Below are 19,481 nucleotides of genomic sequence, written 5' to 3' on the forward strand. Positions count from 1 at the left end.
CATTGATTAACAGTTCAACTCAGTGTTTTTCAAGTCTTTCTAAAGCTTCATAAGTGAATGCTTCATTGTCAATTTTTGTACTCATAGACTGTTTTGAGGTCATTTTGACAAGCAAGGGGTGTATTATTATTTTATAGGCATAAAAAGACTATGAAGGACAAAATGAAATTATAGACCTAAACGGAATACAGTGGTACCTCAGGTTACAAACACTTCAGGTTACAGACTCTGCTAACCCGGAAGTAGTACCTCAGGTTAAGAACTTTACTTCAGGATGAGAACAGAAATTGTGCGCTGGCGGTGCGGGAGGCCCCATTAGTTAAAGTGGTACCTCAGGTTAAGAACAGTTTCAGGTTAAGAACGGACCTCCCAAACAAATTAAGTTCATAACCAGGGGTACCACTGTATAAAGAACGAACTTGAAATGGTATCTTGTAAATATTCACAAAAGAAATGTGTTTTTTTTCTCCCTATATGTAGATCTCTTAAAACTCAAGGTACTTCATACAAGCAAGAAATGAAGTCTCTTATATTCATTCAGTGGAAAAACCACATCAGTTTCCTCTTCCTATGGGATCTGTTCTCAAAAGATCAGAGATCATAGAGGTTTTTCACTATAATTGGCATTTTAAGCAATTTGTAATAAACTGATCTCATGCAACATTACCAACAAACTTACAAGTGTATATATGGTAATTTCAACTTGTATGCAAACAACTTAATCACAAGCTAACGTTTTAAAATTCTGGAGCCATGTTTTGTGAAAGACTGTTCTCATTTAGTAGCTCCTTCTAAATAAAGACTAAAATAATAATAATTTTATTTACTGCATATCTCAAGCCTTCATCAATGAAATATGCTCCTACAGGACTGAAAAAAATGTGTAACTTGTTTGTGTCTGTTTTCTACAATTCCATGTTCTAGGTAGTCCTCAACTTTGATGAGGTTTGAATTGCCATGTGTATTTCAGGGGCCTCCCACCTTAATTTAATGAAGATGTAATGTTTTTACCCATGTAGCCTTGGGGGTCAATACCATCTCATTAGGAATGATGGAGCAAACAAACAAACAATGCATGTAAAGTACCTTGTGTCAGAGTGTTTAAACTTATTAGTTACGTCTACAGATGCTCGGCCCAGAACCTGTTTTTAATGTTTTGTGTGGGCAGAGGCTAAAGAAAACAAAAACCCAATATTTTTTTCTATTATGAAAACAGACAAGTCACTCACTTCCCTTTTAAGGAAAGTTGTGTACCTCACAAGGTGTTTTGGGGGGAGGGGGCTTCTTAAATCTTAGTGCTGAATCAGAGGTATCCACTGCACAAATTCACTTTTTTATATATAAAAGGATGCCAAAAAAAACCCAAAACCTTATTTTAAAATTACAGCAGTTCAGTTTTCTCGGTGAGAATTCAAAAAACATTCATCTGGAAGCTGACCCCAAACCAACTTCTGCCCACCAAGTTCCACTCCTGACGCCACGCTTGAAAGACGCCGCTGTTCTTTGAGAACAAGGGCGTGGTGAGTTCCAGCACCTCTTTTTCTAGAAAAATAGCACCGCATATAACACCATCGACAGAGCTTTCATGTCACTAGATGTTGCATCTCACACAATGGAGCTCTTTTTCATACATTCAGCTGCCAGATCTCAGAATGAAAAGTGCAGAAATGGGTAGGGGAAAGGAGGAAACAAAAACCACATCCTGGGAACCTTCAATTCACTACTCAGCCACCCATCTTGCATTCCCTATACAAATATTTCATAAGAACATGCTCACACCTGACCATTCAAATATTACAGAGATGTATCTCAGTGTGCCATGTGTTCCCCACCACCCCAATAATGAATGCATAAGGGACAATGTAATGATGAAGTGGCATTTAGCCTCAGCCCCTCCAAACACTAGGGTATCCCGTTAAAGGGATCCCGTTAAAGGGGGAGTGGTCATGTCCACGGGGCCAGGACCCCCAGACAGCGGTCCCTGCAGGGGTCACCCTGTTTGATGTAAGTCTTAGGAACTCCCACCTGGATTGACCACGCATCACTTCCGGTTGGCGGGCCAGAAGTATTTTCATTTGCCCCATGCCCAAGCCACACCTCTTTCACCTGTATTCAATAAAGTTGTGGCCTGTTTTGATCCCAACCTGTCTTAGTGGTCTTTTATTTACCTGGGTTGGGGACTGGGAAGAACAACACCTGGACCTGCAAAAGCATTTCTAACACCAATGTTGCATATTGCCAGATTCCTAAATGAAAGTCACTTCTGCAGGGAACTGTAACTCCCAACCGTAAGTTACGCATCCATACAAACACATGCAAAACATTTCAAGTGCCTATGCCTAGAAGCAAGCCCCCACCACCTCTTGAACAGTAGTGTAATTTAACACTCATATAAAAGAGCTGATTATATATCTCAACAGTGATTTTGAATTTTATGCCAGTTGCAACAAGCAATTTGTTTTATGCACATTAATTATTATGAATAGTATTTCTTTTCATGTTTCAAATCAGAATATATATGATATTATGATGGTGGAAAATAGTTTTAAAGATGTAATATATTAAACTGCTGTTTTCATAGTTGAAAGCCAAAATCTGCTGTAGCCAATATATATTCAAAAAAGCATGATACAGTAAATATATCATGCCCTTGCTCCTTGATTTATGATGCAGAAATCCATGAACTCTTACTTCAAACCAAAAATACACAACATTTATTCCAACAAGCTGGAGCTTTGGTATTAAACAGAACTGCATGTCTATTTTGCAAAATTGACATTTAATATTTTCTCCCTTAGATGTATGCCCTTATGGGCCTTGCATTATTTTTTCTCGTGAAGACACCATCTGATTTTGTAATTAGACTGGAATTTATCGGAATCATTTAGATTGTGATAATTCTATACACTCAGCTCTACAGTATACACTCAAAACCTCTTAAACCTGAATGCATTGGATGAAATAACAAATCGGAGGCAAAAAAAATCTCACTTTAACTATCAAGCATTATAAATGACAAAATTGGTCTTGTATATTTTATTGTTATGCGAACTATGAATATTTACCCAACTTTGAGCACAGACATTTATTTTCCATCTTATAGAAAATCACAGTTCTGCCCGATAACTGCCAGCTCTTGTTTCTGGAAAGTTCTGGGCTATTAATCTTCAAGCAAGTGATACTGCTTAGCACACTTGCATGTGCATAGAAAAAAACCTAATAGAAATCCTTCATTCCATAATTGCCCGATATTTAATCGGATATAAATTCTGCAATATTGCATGAACAAAACTATAATGTTATGCTCCTTGACAATGAAGGATCTTTTTAGAAATATTTTTATTGTTCTAACACCCAAATAGTGTTGTTCTGGGAGTCATTGCAATAACCACCTCCAACCCCCCAACCCCCAAACTCAATTTCAAGGAGCGAGCCGGGGGGGGGCACATTGTACAAATGGAAGTTTTTGCACAGGACTTCTGCTGATGGGATTTTTTAGGTGAATGCCACCTTCTTAAACTGATTTTTAAAATTCAAAGACATTTTACAGTAGAACCTCGGTTTTCGAGCGTCTTGGAAGCCAAACAATTCGGAACTCGAATGCCAAAAACCCTGAAGTGAATGCTACTATTTTTTAACGTGCTTTGGAAGTTGAACGGCTTCCGAGGCGCATTTCTCCATTTTCGTCATTGAAATTGCAAACCGCCCATTGCGCCTCGGTTGTCGAACGATTCGGAAGTCGAACGGTCTTCCGGAACGGATTATGTTTGACAACTGAGGTTCCACTGTATTGCCAAACTTTCAATGTAAACAGAATGCTACAGCTGTCGGCCCATTTGCTCTTGCATGCAGGGCTGACAGAGAAACAGCACATCACTGAGGTTCCTGTCACTGCTTAATCTTTGCTAAGGTCTCAGTGAAATGCATTAACAGAAGTAAACACGCCCATTCATGAGAGGCGCTCCCAGGGAGGCAGCTCCATTCACAGGAGTCTTGGTAGACCACAAACTTGACATGAGTCAACAGTGTGATGCAGCAGCTAAAAAAGCCAATGCAATTCTGGGCTGCATCAATAGGAGTATAGCATCTAGATCTAGGGAAGTAATAGCACCACTGTATTCTGCTCTGGTCAGACCTCACCTGGAGTACTGTGTCCAGTTCTGGGCACCACAGTTCAAGAAGGATACTGACAAGCTGGAACGTGTCCAGAAGAGGGCAACCAAAATGGTCAAAGGCCTGGAAACAATGCCTTATGAGGAACGGCTTAGAAAGCTGGGTATGTTTAGCCTGGAGAAAAGAAGGTTAAAGGGTAATATGATAGCCATGTTCAAATATATAAAAGGATGCCATATAGAGGAGGGAGAAAGGTTGTTTTCTGCTGCTCCAGAGAAGCAGACACGGAGCAATGGATTCAAACTGCAAGAGAGAAGATTCCACCTAGACATTAGGAGGAGCTTCCTGACGGTAAGAGCTGTTCAGCAGTGGAATTTGCTACCAAGGAGTGTGGTGGAGTCTCCTTCTTTGGAGGTCTTTAAGCGGAGGCTTGACAGTCTTCTGTCAGGAATGCTTTGATGGTGTTTCCTGCTTGGCAGGGGGTTGGACTGGATGGCACTTGTGGTCTCTTCCAACTCTATGATTCTATGAATGGGATGTGTTCCGGCTGAAGCAAAAATAATTCATTTGAAACCCATTCCCTACAATGGGCTTTCAGCCTCGCTGGCAGCACGAGGAAGCATTATTTGTAAGGTACTGCAACCCTTTCAGAATTTAGATCTAGCCATCTCAACTTCAGATTGATAGGAACAGATCAATAGATGGTCTTAAGATAGGCTTGTCAAACAAATGTGCTCATGAGCATTTAAATACAGAAATTATTTAGCCTAATAACTAGAGCAATGACAACTTTACATTATTTTCCCTGACGTTTGGTAACAATTAAAAAACATAGGATATACACAATCAAGTTTTGAAAACTAATCGAAATAACAATAAAATAGATACAGAAAGAAAGGAAAAGACTCTTCCCCTTCAGTTTCAGAGTGATTGTCACAGCATTCTTTTTATCTTCAGAAAGCCAGCTGGACTGGCAATTTTTCATAAACAGTGCACATGTTACATCATGGCAATGTAAGTAGAAGCCAATTGCTCTCAGTCTTAAGGACAAGCTTGTGGAATGAAGGGTGAATAGCCATTTTAAATATTAGATGTAGGCAGCACATGTAGTTTTGCATTCTGCCGCTGAAGCTGCGCAACGGTTCTCAAAGAGTGTCATTTGCTGAGTAACTACAGCTGCAATACCTGGCTTCTTCCATGAGGTGCCCCATCCAACTAGTGCTGGCCTGAGTTGACCCAGCTCTGCTTTGAAGATCTGGTGAGAGTCCAAGGTAGCACAGCTGAGGTAATTAAATAAGCACATGCAATTGTTGGAAGATAGTCACATTCAAAAAATGAAGTCACTTAGCGTTGGCTTGGGGCACATTTCTACATTTCTGGATATAAAACTCATTCAGAAAATAATTTTTGACCTTTGTATCGGTGGACCCAAGAAAAACATTGTATAATACACAGCATATACCCACCCACACACAAAAACTTTCTAAGTCAACTAACATGAAAGGGATGTGCATCTGCAACTTAAAGGCTGTGAAAGAGAAACAGTATCCTTCATATATATGAATATACTATTTTGGGAAACAATATTCAAGTTCTTTCCTCTCCACCAGCATTTTTATAAACTTAAGAAACAGCAGGCTTCCCCATCTATTTCACAAGACAGCTAAGTTATATATGGAATATACAATTGGATTTTTCACTTCTTTACTCTGTAATAGGTTTTCTTCCAGCTGAATATTCAAAATCAGTGCAAATTGCTTTTGAACAATATTTTAGTAGGCATTAAAGTGCTAAAATTCAAAGATGGTTTGATGCATAGGAGCCTCAAAACAGAGAAACAGTCTGAAGAACTGACTAGTGCATGTGCCACTTCTTGGATGTGCGTGTATGAATGGCATTTCTAACCTTTAATTAGGACCCAGGTGGCGCTGTGGTTAAACCACTGAGCCTAGGGCTTGCTGATCAGAAGGTCGGCGGTTCGAATCCCTGTGAAGGGGTGAGCTCCCGTTGCTTGGTCCCAGCTCCTGCCAACCTAGCAGTTCGAAAGCACGTCAAAGTGCAAGTAGATAAATAGGTACCACTCTGGCGGGAAGGTAAACGGCGTTTCCATGTGCTGCTCTGGTTTGCCAGAAGTGGCTTTGTCATGCTGACCACATGACCTGGAAGCTATACGCCGGCTCCCTCAGCCAATAATGCGAGATGAGTGCCGCAACCCCAGAGTCGGTCATGACTGGACCTAATGGTCAGGGGTCCCTTTACCTTAACCTTTGTTGGTATTAAAGGGTTAAGTTATACTAGTCGCTCTAAACACTGAGCAGCTGAACCTAATTAAACATCCGGGAATGTTTGACAGCCTGTATAAATAGTCAGTTCCTTGCAAGCGTTTTTTCTCTTAGGAGCGTTTTTTCTCTCAGTAGTGTTATCTCTTAGTTTTGGTTGCTGTGTGTAGGAGTGATGCCTCAAGTTTGTGCACTGAGGCACAGTTTTGTTTAAGTTTTACTTGGCCAGAGATGAAGAATGTCTGCCTTATCTCCTGGCTACGTTTTTGTAAATAAAGCCTTTTGAGTTTGCAACCTGCTCCAGAGTTCCTGAATTAACTCTTGCTGACTCACCTTACTCTTTGCCGTTGTGCTAAAAAGCTCTGCTGAAAGGGAAGATTTACGTCTGGAAGCGCGACTGGACCGGTAACTTTGTTTACTTAAACACAAGCTAATTAAAGCTTATGGACAACCTTTAATACAATTCATGGGAATGTTTTGGATAGCCTGTAAAGCATTCAAATAAAGGAATTAATTTAGTACTTAAAGTACAATCCCATGTATCATACTCAGAAGTAGGTCTTATTGAGTGCACTGGGGCTTACTCCCAAGTAAGTGTATGCAGAATTGTAATGTTATTTAATTAAACAGCAAAGCAAAGAATGGGTTCCAAGTAACCTGGCATGATTTAAAAAAACTAATTTTAGATTTTAAATGGTTTTTCATGTAATAGTTCACATTCCATATCCATTAAGGAATGATGCTTTGTAGAACATCTTGGTTACTTGGAGATCAAGCTAGCAAAAGCAAAAAAGAGCAAACTGCTATTTTCACAGAGATTTAGCAGAGCAATTATTCCACCTCAATTCAGGCATAATCTGGTTACGATTAGTGAGTTGGCTACCCACTTTAATGATTCAGAGAGTGAACTGGCTGCCCACTTTAATGATTCTAAACATCTTCTCAGATTTGTCAGTGGAATTTTTCCAGACTCACCATCTAGACTTCTTCAGATTATGGATATGAACTACAAAATGTTTGTGCAGAAACCAGGATATAGAGGTCTTTCCTCCCTTATTACGCTGTTGCTGTGCTGGGGACACCAATACGATTCAACTCAAGCAGAGCCATCTGCACATTTGAGCTTTGGAGAACAAGCAGCTATCTATTCCTAGAAGCTGCAAAAAAAAGGACTTCTTGATATAAACTGCCTGCCCAGGTACAGTGACTGTATAACCAGCAGAGTGGCCACTTTTCAGGGAAGGTGGTGGTGGTTATAACACAACTCTATGAGAAGCATTTAATAGCATTTACTGGGTAAAGGATTTTAGTCTAGCTTATCGTGCAGCTTCCAGATAAAAACTGTACAAGCTAGTATGGGATGAATATGCTTGCTATGTTATAAACCTGGAACACAGCCTTTCTTGCAAGCGTTTGTTGAACTAGCTTACAAAAACATAACAGTCACTAAGATGTTACACTTGGGGTTAATCCATACTATCTTTTATAGCTTTCTGTGCCTCCATTTGCTTGGCTATCCACATCCAGATTCTCTCATACCAGGGATACTGTAAAGAGCCCTGCTATGAGAAAATCCAGATTGAGGGAGGGAAAGGCTATGATTTGGAGAATGCCCTACTAACTGCTTGTGTGGATCAGCCCAACGTATTAAACCTGCATAGTTATTCTTGCTTACAGGAGTCCAGTCCAAAACACCAGTTAATCCTAAAATTAGAGTGAAACAGTCTTCTGACCTCCAATGTTAGATTTACCAGGAAGCAGATTAAGGCTGTCTGGTTGCAGCCAGTAATTATGGACTGTATTATTCCAAACGGAAACCAGAGAGCCTTGCTTTTACAGTAAGGTGGCCCTTATGATGGGAGAAGCTATACAGCATGGAAAAGACATCCTTACACTCCCTGTGGTCTTGAACCAAACAGACCACGACTCCTTTGAGGGCTTCCCCTTCCCTAAGGAACTCTTCATAGAAGTTGAACAACGGTAGCAATAGACTGCCGGTGATTTCTGCCACTCCCAGTCCGCGAGACCAGACTGGCTGCATGCAGTTGAGTGCAGAAGGGGTGAAGACTTCGGTCCTTTCCCAAAGTCTCTACTTTCCTTCCTTTGGCCTCAGCAACTGCCCGGTCTGCCCAGGACATATTGTGGATCTAGCTTCCTTCCCTGCTGGCTACATGGCTAGAAGGGTTCTGTGTTTTTTTGTTTTTCATCAGCACCACACTGACCTGATTGTGAGTTTGGCTGCTGGGTGGCTGTCAGTGCACGATAGGTTGGCTTTGTACAGTGGAAGTTCAGGAGAAGAAAAATGAGCTCCCTGAGTCACGTGCTAAAATGAAGGGAAACCTCATCAGACCTGTCCCTTTCAAGGCCATGAGGCTAGAGGAGACAAGGGCAGGTCTTCCACCTGGAATTCACCTTATTGTGAGGCCTTGTGGGGAGGTGATATAGACAGGCTCATATTGGCACTTGTGAAGACCATGAGCAGGAAAAAGTTCATCCAATGGTCCCAAACTAATGAGGTTCACCCAGAAAAAAAAAGTTTGAGAAGGAAAGCTCTTCTACATGATAGGGCATCCATAGGAGGAGGAGGGAGGTGATTATGTTAGGCCAGGCACCCCCAAACTGCGGCCCTCCAGATGTTTTGGCCTACAACTAACTAACAGGACCAGTGGTCGGGGAAGATTGGAAATGTAGTACAAAACATCTGGAGGGCCGAAGTTTGGGGATGCCTCTGTTAGACTATGTGACAACTGAAGATCCCCTAAACTTAAAGGATCAATTGAATTGTTGCCTATTTGAAACTCAAAGCTACTCTGCTGTCTCTTTATTCTGTGGGCTTAATAGGTCTAGAAAGGTACTAGATAAGTCTGGCCAAAAGTCAGTGGTCTAGCTTCAGTTCTCTCTTAGTTCTCTCTGAACCCTTACTCGATCTTTCTTGTTTCACAGATACATTTCTCCTAAACCACCTCCACGCTCCTGTATCCATGAGCACATGAAGACACAAGGACCTGCTTTCTAACAAGTAAGATCACTAGAGCCCATCTACCTGGAACTAATTCCCCAAAGCCTCAAGCAGAAATCATTATCAGCCCAGATTATTTTTGTTAAAGGTGCCAATAATTGAACCAAGAACTTTTATCACTACTCTTCCATGGAGCTTTGGGTTCTTCTTAGAAACTACTGAATGGATTTTTATTATGCCAAGCATTTCTATATATCATTCTCTCCATGTAGTTTGCAAAATAGTTGGGGGGGGGGGAAACCCAGTATTTCTCTATTCCAGTCTTGTGTCTCCACCCTCCCCTCCCTTTACCCCATTGGTCTTTTTATTGTAAACCTTTGCACATGATCTGTACATTCTGACCAGTTCTTGTACCAGCACAATTAAATGCTGTTGCTATATACTCATAATAAAGAAATAAACATTGGTGCCATTGGTGGAAAATTGTCTTGGTGCAATTGCATTTGCATATTTGTCAGTAGTGCTGGCAGTACCTGCATTAAATCCATTCAGCTCTTAAGATTCATATTAACCAGTAGTTGAAGTTCAGGTCTCCATCACATCATACCTTCAGAGCTGTCCCCTGAGTTATGTGATAAACCAAATCTGTTTCATTTCCATTTGACATTTCCATTGATGTCCTCCCACCTAGACCATTTCTGCTGATGGTAAATCTGATAGTGCCTGTTTGAACATATCTATCCACAATTCAAACAAGCGATAAATTAAGATAAACAAAGAAAAGCCTTTTGAACTCTCTGACCTTTCAGTGAGAAAGATTATCCCCAATCAGCTTCATGCCCTTATGAACAAACTTTCTCCTTGTAATTTGTTTAAAAACCCAAAATACCACACAAGTTTGTCGAAATGCCATGCCATAATTTATTCTTCTAAGATGAAGCAATTTGCAATTAAAAACAACTAATCTTGAATTGGGAAGGATTTCCATTGATGTTGGGGAGGGAATAAGAAAGAAAATGTGTGTATAAAAATGAGCATAAACTTCTAGATACATGACTGACTCAGATTGGTCATGGTCAATGTTTACCATTTCAGTGGATAAAGCTCTTTTTTAAAGTCCAGTTTTCAGTCCCATCAGGTTTTTTGCACATAAAATAGCACACTATTTTATGATCAATATCTAGAGAAAATGTATACTCAAACTGGTACTTTCTGACATTTTAGATCAGGGGTCAGCAAACTTTTTCAGCAGGGGGCCTCAGACCTTGTGGGGGGCCGGACTATTTTTTTGGGGGGGGGGGGGGAATGAACGAATTCCTATGCCCCACAAATAACCCAGAGATGCATTTTAAATAAAAGGACACATTCTACTCATGTAAAAACATGCTGATTCCCGGGCCGGATTTAGAAGGCGATTGGGCCGCATCCGGCCCCCGGGCCTTAGTTTGGGGACCCTGTTTTCGATAAATAAATGTCGCTTGCATTTGCTTGATCTGCATGTTCCCATTCCCACCCTTACCAGGAAGATGTTTAGGAGTTTATAGGAGGGAAAGACAAAGGCTTGAAGTGAGCAAAGTGAGATCAAGTTTTCAAATCAAACAACAGCTATCACCATATGGCAGGCAAGCTGTGACTATAGCAACTCATCCTGTAGATCAGGACAATCTCCCATACAATACCATCAGCAGCAAAAAAAAAAAAAAGATATATAATTGTGTAGAAAAAGCTGCCTAATATAGTCCAAGTGAAAATTAGAGTCTGCTTGTGCTGTTTTGAAAAGAAGAATCAAGCGCTTAAACAAGCTATAGGCTATTAGCATGTGATGATTCACCTATAGGATAGACAGTGTAATATGCAATTGTAAGCAAACAGAACCATCTGCCTTTGGCTGGGCCAATTTTACCATATATATATGTGTGTATACCTTGTTGGTGGACTTGGGGAGAGAAAAGGAAAAATATAAGTAGCAAAAATTCCCTAGATCCCCACTATATAAACACATGTAAGTATGTTGACACCTATCAGAACAAGGAACAATACGCTGTACAAAAAAAGTATTTGGTTTTGACTATTCATCCATAGTCCGCATTGTACCAAAACACCGGAAAAATTGAGACACCCAACATGCAAATGCTTAAAACCTACACTTTAGTTTAAGCAACTACTTTTCAGTATCAGTTAAATGCCATTTTCCCCAAACCCAACAGTTTGAGTCTAACCAAGCAAACTGAACTGCTGCTTAAACCTCAACTTTTTCACCCAATTTCACTTTAAAATGCTATCCAACCTGGCAAATCCGCAAGTTTTAACAGCAGTAAACTAAACTAACTCTAGTCCTCACCAAAAAAAAAAAAAAGCTGGCAAGCTATTTTCAATGTTCTTCGGTTGAAATCAGATTTTGGAATGGAAGCCAACGATGTCTTCATAGCTGTAGCGCTGTTCCACAGATTACAGCCAGCCAACCACAAAGAGCAGGATATGCTCATTTGAGATGCCACTGGCTCTCTGCAGCCTCAGGGCCACTGTCAACAACACCCCTGTCCTTCTTCTATATGGTTCCGCACAGGCATGCACATTAATAAAAGGCTAAAGGAAAAGAATAATTGCTTTGCTTTAAACCATTCCAGGATTTTACATCATCCCAGCTGCCCGTACTCTCTCCACCCACCCTGAAATATCCTGGGACTTCTGTTCATTGCAGAAACCATTGCGGTTGTCGCTGGGTCTAATTCCGATTTCTAGCTGGTGCAATCCAGGATAGAATCTGCTGAACTTCTACCAGTAGTTAACTGCAGTCTCCAGGGAACTGTTGATACATTCAAAGATAGTTTCAAGTCCAGCAGGGTCCAAGCAAAGGCATCAATGGCCTCACCTGCACATAAAGCCAAGCCATGGTTTACAACTCTGTGCATGAGCTGTAATGAGCTGAAGCAAAGCCTTGAGCTTGCATGCTCCCCCTTCCCCTCTCCTCCTCCCTGAGCTTGTTCCCTTAATCTCAGCTTGGTTGTTTGGACCAGGGATCATATCACAAATGCCAAACAAAACAAGCCAACTTCAACATGGGGAACGTTTAACAAACCATGGGTTTGTTTAACAAGAGTTCGCGATAAACCAAGATTCTGGCAAAGCTTCAGAAAAAATGAAAATAAACACTGCCCAAATCGTCCCTACATGTTGCTACAGCAGCCTCAGTTACTGGGGTGGGGGTTGTTTGCTACCCTAGGCAAATTAAAAATTAGGTGATCCACAATGAGTGTTATAGTATACCGAGCAGAATATTAGCACATTTTTGGGCCCTGATCCTTAGCACCAGCTCTACTTGACTTTGGATATACGTTTGCATTTGTTGTCGTTATTTTATTGTATACGTTTTATTCTGTAACTCACCTTGTTAGTTTTACAACAAGACGACGTTGTCTATAAATTATTTTAAACAAATGAACAATTTATGCATGAATGTGATCAGAGAAACACCAGGCCACTCATTGCCCTGGTTCACACACCACACAAAGCCATAGTTTAGTGTAATGTTCATGAGTCTTAGGCTTGTATGCTCCTTCATTCACCTTATCCAAAACAGCTGCAAGGCGATTAGCAGCCCTCCGGGTTAATGGCCAATGTTGGAGTTGCAGTCCAACAATGGGGTGTATGAGGTGTTAGGGGAGGGGTAGTAGCTCTGATGGGGGACATGTTGTGATCCTTCTGGGGTAGTTTCCTTCTGGGTATCTTTGGACCCCCACCCTGCATTCAGCTCTCACCTGCTATCAGGATGCGGCAACAGCCACACTCTGGGAAACAATCTTTGGCTGGCCAACTAAATCAGGTGAGGGTAGCTGATAGGTCTTAAACTCTAAGTGAGTTAGAGACCTCCCCTGTATGCAAAGACAGGCTCCAGCAGATTGAGCAGACAAGTCTAAGGGGTCCAACGGTCAAGAAGGCTGTAGAGCGAAATGAGGGGCAGACGGGGTCGCCCTTCTAAGAGAAGGAAAACTCTGATCCTAAACCTCTGCTGCTGCTTTGTGGGATATATTCGGAAGAAGAAAAGGCTAAGGAGTAAACCCTACACAAATTCAGAGTGGAGTCCCTAAGGTGGTTGGGCAGCATGTCTCCTTCTGCAGCCAATCCAGTGCCAAACGTATTGCTCTGCTTTCCTTTGGACCACATCAGCGAGGTCAAGAAGTAGGTCTTCTTATCTGTGCAGCCCAGGACCTCCATTCGCTTTGCCCAGGCTTGCGCCGTGGGGAGGCTGCTTTGGTGCTGCTAATGGAGTGGTTTGACTTCGCCCCCAGAGGAGCACTGACTACAGATGGGTTACAGGGTAACCCTTACCTGGCAAGCCAGGTAAAACCATGGGGATGAGTAAAGGACAGCACAAAGAATAACCTTTTCCCAAAAGAAAGAGAAAATACAGGAGGTGGTGAAAGAAAGCACCCCAAAAAACATACAGGAATGGGAGAATGCTACGATTACAAGCCTTACCAAACCACCGCAAGTGCTGAAGGAAGCAAAGGAGCCTGGGTAATGGAGCACAGACCCGCTGTAGTAACACGATCTCTCTGTCTGGGTCTGGGCAGAGTTCGGGAGACTCCTCCTCTCACTCATCAGTCGTTCTTCCACTGCAAAGCCTGGAGCCAGGAAGCGGCTGTCCCTCTTGAGCAGCAGGTAGAGCTCCTGAGCAAAAGCTGGTATTCTCAGCAGCACCTCGTCCCCGTCCTCTGAAGAAGGCGACAGAGGCGAGGGAGGGGGCAGCTGAGAAGTAGCGTTAGATCCCTGAGGAAGAGGAGACCAGTGATAGAACTCCTGAGACTCATATTCGTCCTCGGAGACCTCGTCCTCTGAGGTCTCCCCTACTGGCTGCAGCTGCCTGTCAGATGAGGAAGGAACTGAGCGGACCTCGCGAGAGCTGCCCACCACCTGAGTGGATGCAGAGGTTGCACTAAGATTGCTGCTATTGTTCCCACAGTTTCCATCAGTGCTGCAGCTGCCTCCTGCACCGCTGCCTCCATTGGGTTCCTGCTGGCCCCTGCTCCATAGTGCCGGGTAGACAATCTCCCACTCCTCGGAGTCTCCCAAAGGTTGCAGACCTGCACAGGGGGGGAAAGATAGGCTGAGGTTTAATGCCGGAACCGCTCCCTGACTTTAACAGTTGTCACAAATGATAGATCAATACTGGAGCCAGACTTAAGATATGTCAGTTTCATTTCAATGCTTCAACTACACTTGGGGTGGGGAAGAACTAGCTATCCATATTCTATTAGTCTCCAATTGCATACCAAGGCCCCGTGACCCACGGTCCCCTGGTGGATAAATAAAACACACAAACAAGCAGATTTGTGTTTATGGGTTCAAATAGGCCACAACTTTATTGGTTACAGATGTGAGCAGTTTGGCTTAGGCATTGGGTGAAGCCTAAGGGTAATCCACTGATAGGGGGAGCCCTAAGACTTACATCAAATAGGAGCACCCCAAGGGGTCCCCGTTGGGGTGTGGCATGGCCCTGGCCCATGTCCGGGCATTGGACAGAATCCACACACCCAGATACCTTTAGCAGGATACCCTTAATGAGGAGGGGCAGGTGGAGGCTACAACCTCCCCTCCATCTAAACAAGGGCTTACCCAATGCGAAGGATGCAAGAGGATGGCTGCATTGGAGTTTAAATTCCCTGTGGACACGCCCCTCATCAGTGCTGAATGGTTAGTGAGGCCCACTCCTTGAGCAGCACCCTGCCTAGCGCCAACAGCATGGAGAGGCAACGGCAGGGAGCGCACCAGTCTCCAGCCCTCGGCCAGGTGATGCAGGGCCCAGCTGCAACACTGGCCACCAAATAAGGTAAGCGGACTTCCCATCAACCCCAGTCAACATAATGACATAATGGTCCAGAATGATGGGAGTTTATATATGCTGGAAGCTGTCCAGAGTGGCTGGGGCAACCCAGTCAGATGGGCGGGGTACAAATAAATTATCATCATTATTATTAGTGTTTTTGCAAACAAACCTCAAAGTGGTTTACAAAAAAGCAAAACAATAAAATCGAGAAAAAATTACAGCAATCATTAAAACCGTACAAAAAGTAAAAATACTAAAACCGATTGAAATCCACAACTTTCTAAGCATCTGTTTAGGCTCGTCTAAACGTTAAAAGTTTTTAGCAAGCACCAAAAAGAATACAACAGGCAGAGAGTTTTAAAGTGAAGGTGCTGCCACACTAGATGACCAAGTTTTTACAAATGCATGGTAATTCATACAACAAGCTGGAGTCTTACAACATCTGGAGGACCAAAGGTTCTCCATCCTTGGCCAAAACAGTGACACAAATAGAGTTGGATTTGAATGCTGTGTTTTGTCTTTCCCTGTGCTAGGCTGTGCAAGATCCGAGATGATATATCACCTATGCTAAAGAAGGGTGAAAATGCTTAAATTCATACCTGTGTTGAAGACTGTTGCGTGTTTTAAAAAATAAAGGACCAGATTCAACTAAGTAGGTGCGCTAGCAGAAGCCAGCACGGGTCCTGCTAGCAGAGTGGACTTCCCCTCCTTTCCTCCCCCCAATCTGGGGGGGGGGGTCTTGAGAACCCCCAGATCAAGCAGGGGGAAGAGAGGGGAGATCATTCCATCAGGCAAGTTAAATGCTTGCACTGACAGAATGAATAGAAGAGCCCCATGTTGTATATACTTCCTCTCGAAGTATAAACTGCATCATTTTTAAACTAAATATAACCCAAAGCTTCTTTTCAAATTATAAGGCATTAAATAGGGGTGATATATTATCCATTTTAATAGTTCTGTTTAATATTTCAAGGGGGTGTGGAGTAGTGTCTGATTTTGCTTCTCTCACAAACTCACTAGGTGGCCTCAGGCAGGCCACCTTCTCTCAGTCACTTCTCCCCGTCTGCAGCACGATGATAATAATTTCCTCTAATTATGAACCTGGGTGGTTAAGTGCTATCAGTACGGTTTGGAACTGGGCCACCTGAAAAGAAAGTTGTGGTAATTTAATACCTGGGGGATGTGCAGAAGTATATACATTTGTAGCTTAAAAGAAAATGTCAATTTAAAAAAGTTCTTTCTTTAAAAAAAATGAAAGAAAGAAAAAACCTTCAGACGGATCTGCATCTTCCAGGGCTTTTCTACTGTTGGAGGAAAAACAGAAACTGGAAGTAGGATGGAGACTGTGGTTGAAGGGAGAGGAAAAAGTTCTTTCCCAGGGATGGATCCCGGTGGGTTGGAAATTCAGCCGTACCTTGGAAGTCAAATGGAATCCGTTCCGGAAGTCCATTCAACTTCCAAAACGTTCAAAAAACAAAGCGCAGCTTCTGATTGGCTGCAGGAAGCTCCTGCAGCCAGTCAGAAGCCATGGAAGCCCCATCAAACGTTCGGCTTCCCAAAATCGTTTGAAAACCGGAACACTCACTTCCAGGTTTCGATTGTTTGGGAGCCAATATGTTCAGGAACCAAGGCGTTCAAGATCAAAGGTACCACTATATATCACAACATTTTGTTGCGGGCATTGTTGTTGTTGGCATACATCGGTCTCAAGAGACATTTTGTCGCTGGCCCCGCTTATAATACTAACCATTACATCGTAAGAATGACACTGGGAATCGGTATGAGCCTCTCTCAGCCCTACCTGGAGATGTCAGGGGTTGAACTGGGAAACTTCCACATGTATTCCACAGCCCCCCTCCATCACTTCTGACACTATTGCATTTCAGGTGTTAACACATGGTTATTATTCACATCTTACAGAAACAGAATACAAACTGGACACCGTACAAAGAGGTGCAGAACGCGATTCGTCAAGTCTTCTCACATTTCACATGTGCCGTATTCTAGAAGTCCGGAGTACAGCAAAATTACTATACAGGAACAAGCCAGATTCAACGCTCAGCAGTCCGCCCCCGGGCTCCTCTACAATATGGATATTTTTTTACACACAATAAGGAAAGTGCTATCTGGCATATTCTTCTACTCATGCAAAAGCCTTACAAAACAACAGACCTCGCTGCACAGGAAATAGCTGTGAAGCATTCTGCAGTTAGCTTAGGTGAAGCAGGCAATGTACTGTACAGAGAAACAGAGTTTCCTTGCAACTGACTACCTAGTCTTGTTCATCAAAGGAAACAATGCTACAGAAGTAACTCAATTTATTAAATGTTGACCATTAATGCTTGGAGTTGATCCATATGAGAGAAAGACAATAAAGAGTGCTCTTGTCTCAGGGGAATATGTGTTCTGCCTTTTGAACCCAGAGAGAGTTAAGGAGGCATTGGGACAGAGGAAGAGATAGGAATTAACTTGGCCAGTTGCAATTGCCAAATACTGTATGTTGCATGCATTGTGTGAAAATACAGTATATGGTATAAACCACGAACATATATATCGTTTCTACTTTTTAATGTGTTCTTTTGCAGCACAGTGTCTAGAGACCTAAACTTCACAGATCTCCTTCTAGGTAATGAGAACACATAGATCCCTCCTAGGGAATGAAAGCTCACAGTTTGAATGTTATATAAGACACATTTTGGAAAAACGTTTGTAGGAGGACACATTCTCGTAAACTATGCCAAACCAAGATACTGTCTTAGGGTGTGTATCAGAGAGTGCATCTCTGCAAAGAAGGCAGAGAATGAATTCCCTCCTGTTTCATACATGCTAGTAAAGGAAGCACTTAATTTGAGTGGCGGCTTAACTTTCAGTCTTATACTGCCAACAATGAGAAAGCGTTTGCATGGCTGACTGGAGAGCTGTCCGACTCTGAACATGTGCAGAGTGCTGTATTCTTCACATCCACACCTGGCGCTGTGCATTTGGTGAGGGGACGGGCCAAGGCATTCCAGGCAACCTGGAGCCCGATAACTCACAGAGATATTGGTGCAACACGAGAATCTTCCTGTGCAGAAGTTTGCGCTCGCCCAGGATCCTCAAATCCAGATCTTTTATCTAGCAGAGCTGGCAAATCTATCCACACACCTACTTCGTGCCCCACGGCTCCCTGTCCCTTTCTCCGCCCAGTCCAGCATTTGGACACCTCTGGAAAGAATAAGTGTGTCCGTTTATTAAACAGACAAGATTCGAAAAGAAGAAAATTGAGAAGGCGTGCTGGGCTGGGGGGTGGGGAGAGAGTAGGGCTGGCATATGTTCGGATTTCCCCGGCCACTACCGGGATTTCAAAAATTACGGGGGGGGTCCGAAACGCGGGGGTTTGTCCTGGATCTTAGGCAAGCCACATTTTTTTGCCTCAATATTTTGGGGTCTTCCTAAAAAAGCTCCACAACTTTCGGGGAGTCCTGCTTTGTATATGTTTAACTTTTTGAAATATGGCAACTCTAGAAGAGAGAGAAAAAATGCTGAAATTACCTGAAGCGATCCCATTTGACAGGAAGCACAGCTGATAAAAGAGGCAACAAAGACGGCTCAGTCGCATCCCTCGTCTCTCCTCCATCCACGGAGGAGAAGTGGCCGGATCACCTCCCTCGTCTCCCGGTGGCGGGTGTTTTTCTTTTCGTTTTGTTTCGTTTTTGGAGAGCGCTTGGCCGCCGATCGCCTCCGAGGGCTTCTTCGCGCCCCGACGTGGAGCTGGCCAAGCCGGAGGGAAAATGAGAGAGAGAGAGCGGGCTTAGCAGCAGCAGCAGCAGCAGCAGCTCCGCGGCGGCTAAAGCGGAGCAGCAGCAGCAGCAGCGCGCTCCGGTTCCCAGGAGGAGGCGCTGGGGGTGACCTGCTTTGCAGAAAGGCGGCAAAAAAGAAAAGGAGCCCGAACGGCAGCGGCAACAGCGGAGAGGTGGTGTCACCGCACACGCCCGCACAAAGCGCGCGCCCGGTCCCGCGCGCGCCCGCCCACCCCCGGCCCGATCCGCACCTCCGGCGAGCCGCGGAGAGAGCTCTCCCTGGGTGGCAAGGGGGCGGAGGACTGAAACCGACGCGCGGGCTCCCCCGAACTCCGGGCGCTCGCCTGCCGCCGATTGGCTACGGGCGGCGCTCCGATTTGCATGCCGGCCCCGCCCCTTTCGCGCACGTGCGTTCGCGGACCGCGGGGCAGGTAGGTCTGCGGTGGGTCCCGCCAAAGAAAGTGGGGGGGGGGCGTTTAGTGGACACTGCTGCAGAATGAATGAATGAATGAATGAATGAATCC

General features: G+C 43.5%; 1 protein-coding gene across 3 annotated transcripts in view; it reads right to left on the bottom strand.

Annotated features, from left to right (window-relative positions):
* The window catches only part of ADAMTS19 (ADAM metallopeptidase with thrombospondin type 1 motif 19), a 115,931-nt gene extending 96,675 nt beyond the window's left edge, over positions 1-19,256 (bottom strand). For 2 of the 3 annotated variants that reach the window (XM_060280126.2, XM_035099894.3), the window contains exons 1-2: positions 18,710-19,256; positions 13,831-14,435 (exon numbers count right to left, since the gene is read on the bottom strand). In XM_060280126.2, the coding sequence (XP_060136109.2) occupies positions 13,831-14,435; positions 18,710-18,794 (690 nt within the window). In that variant the 5' untranslated portion in view covers positions 18,795-19,256. The remainder of the gene's footprint in view (positions 1-13,830; positions 14,436-18,709) is intronic. The other variant, XM_035099895.3, reaches the window with a different exon arrangement.
* Positions 19,257-19,481: the final 225 nt, after the last annotated feature.

This window comes from Zootoca vivipara, chromosome 10 (assembly GCF_965207765.1).
Source record: "Zootoca vivipara chromosome 10, rZooViv2.hap1.1, whole genome shotgun sequence".
Lineage (NCBI taxonomy): Eukaryota > Metazoa > Chordata > Lepidosauria > Squamata > Lacertidae > Zootoca > Zootoca vivipara.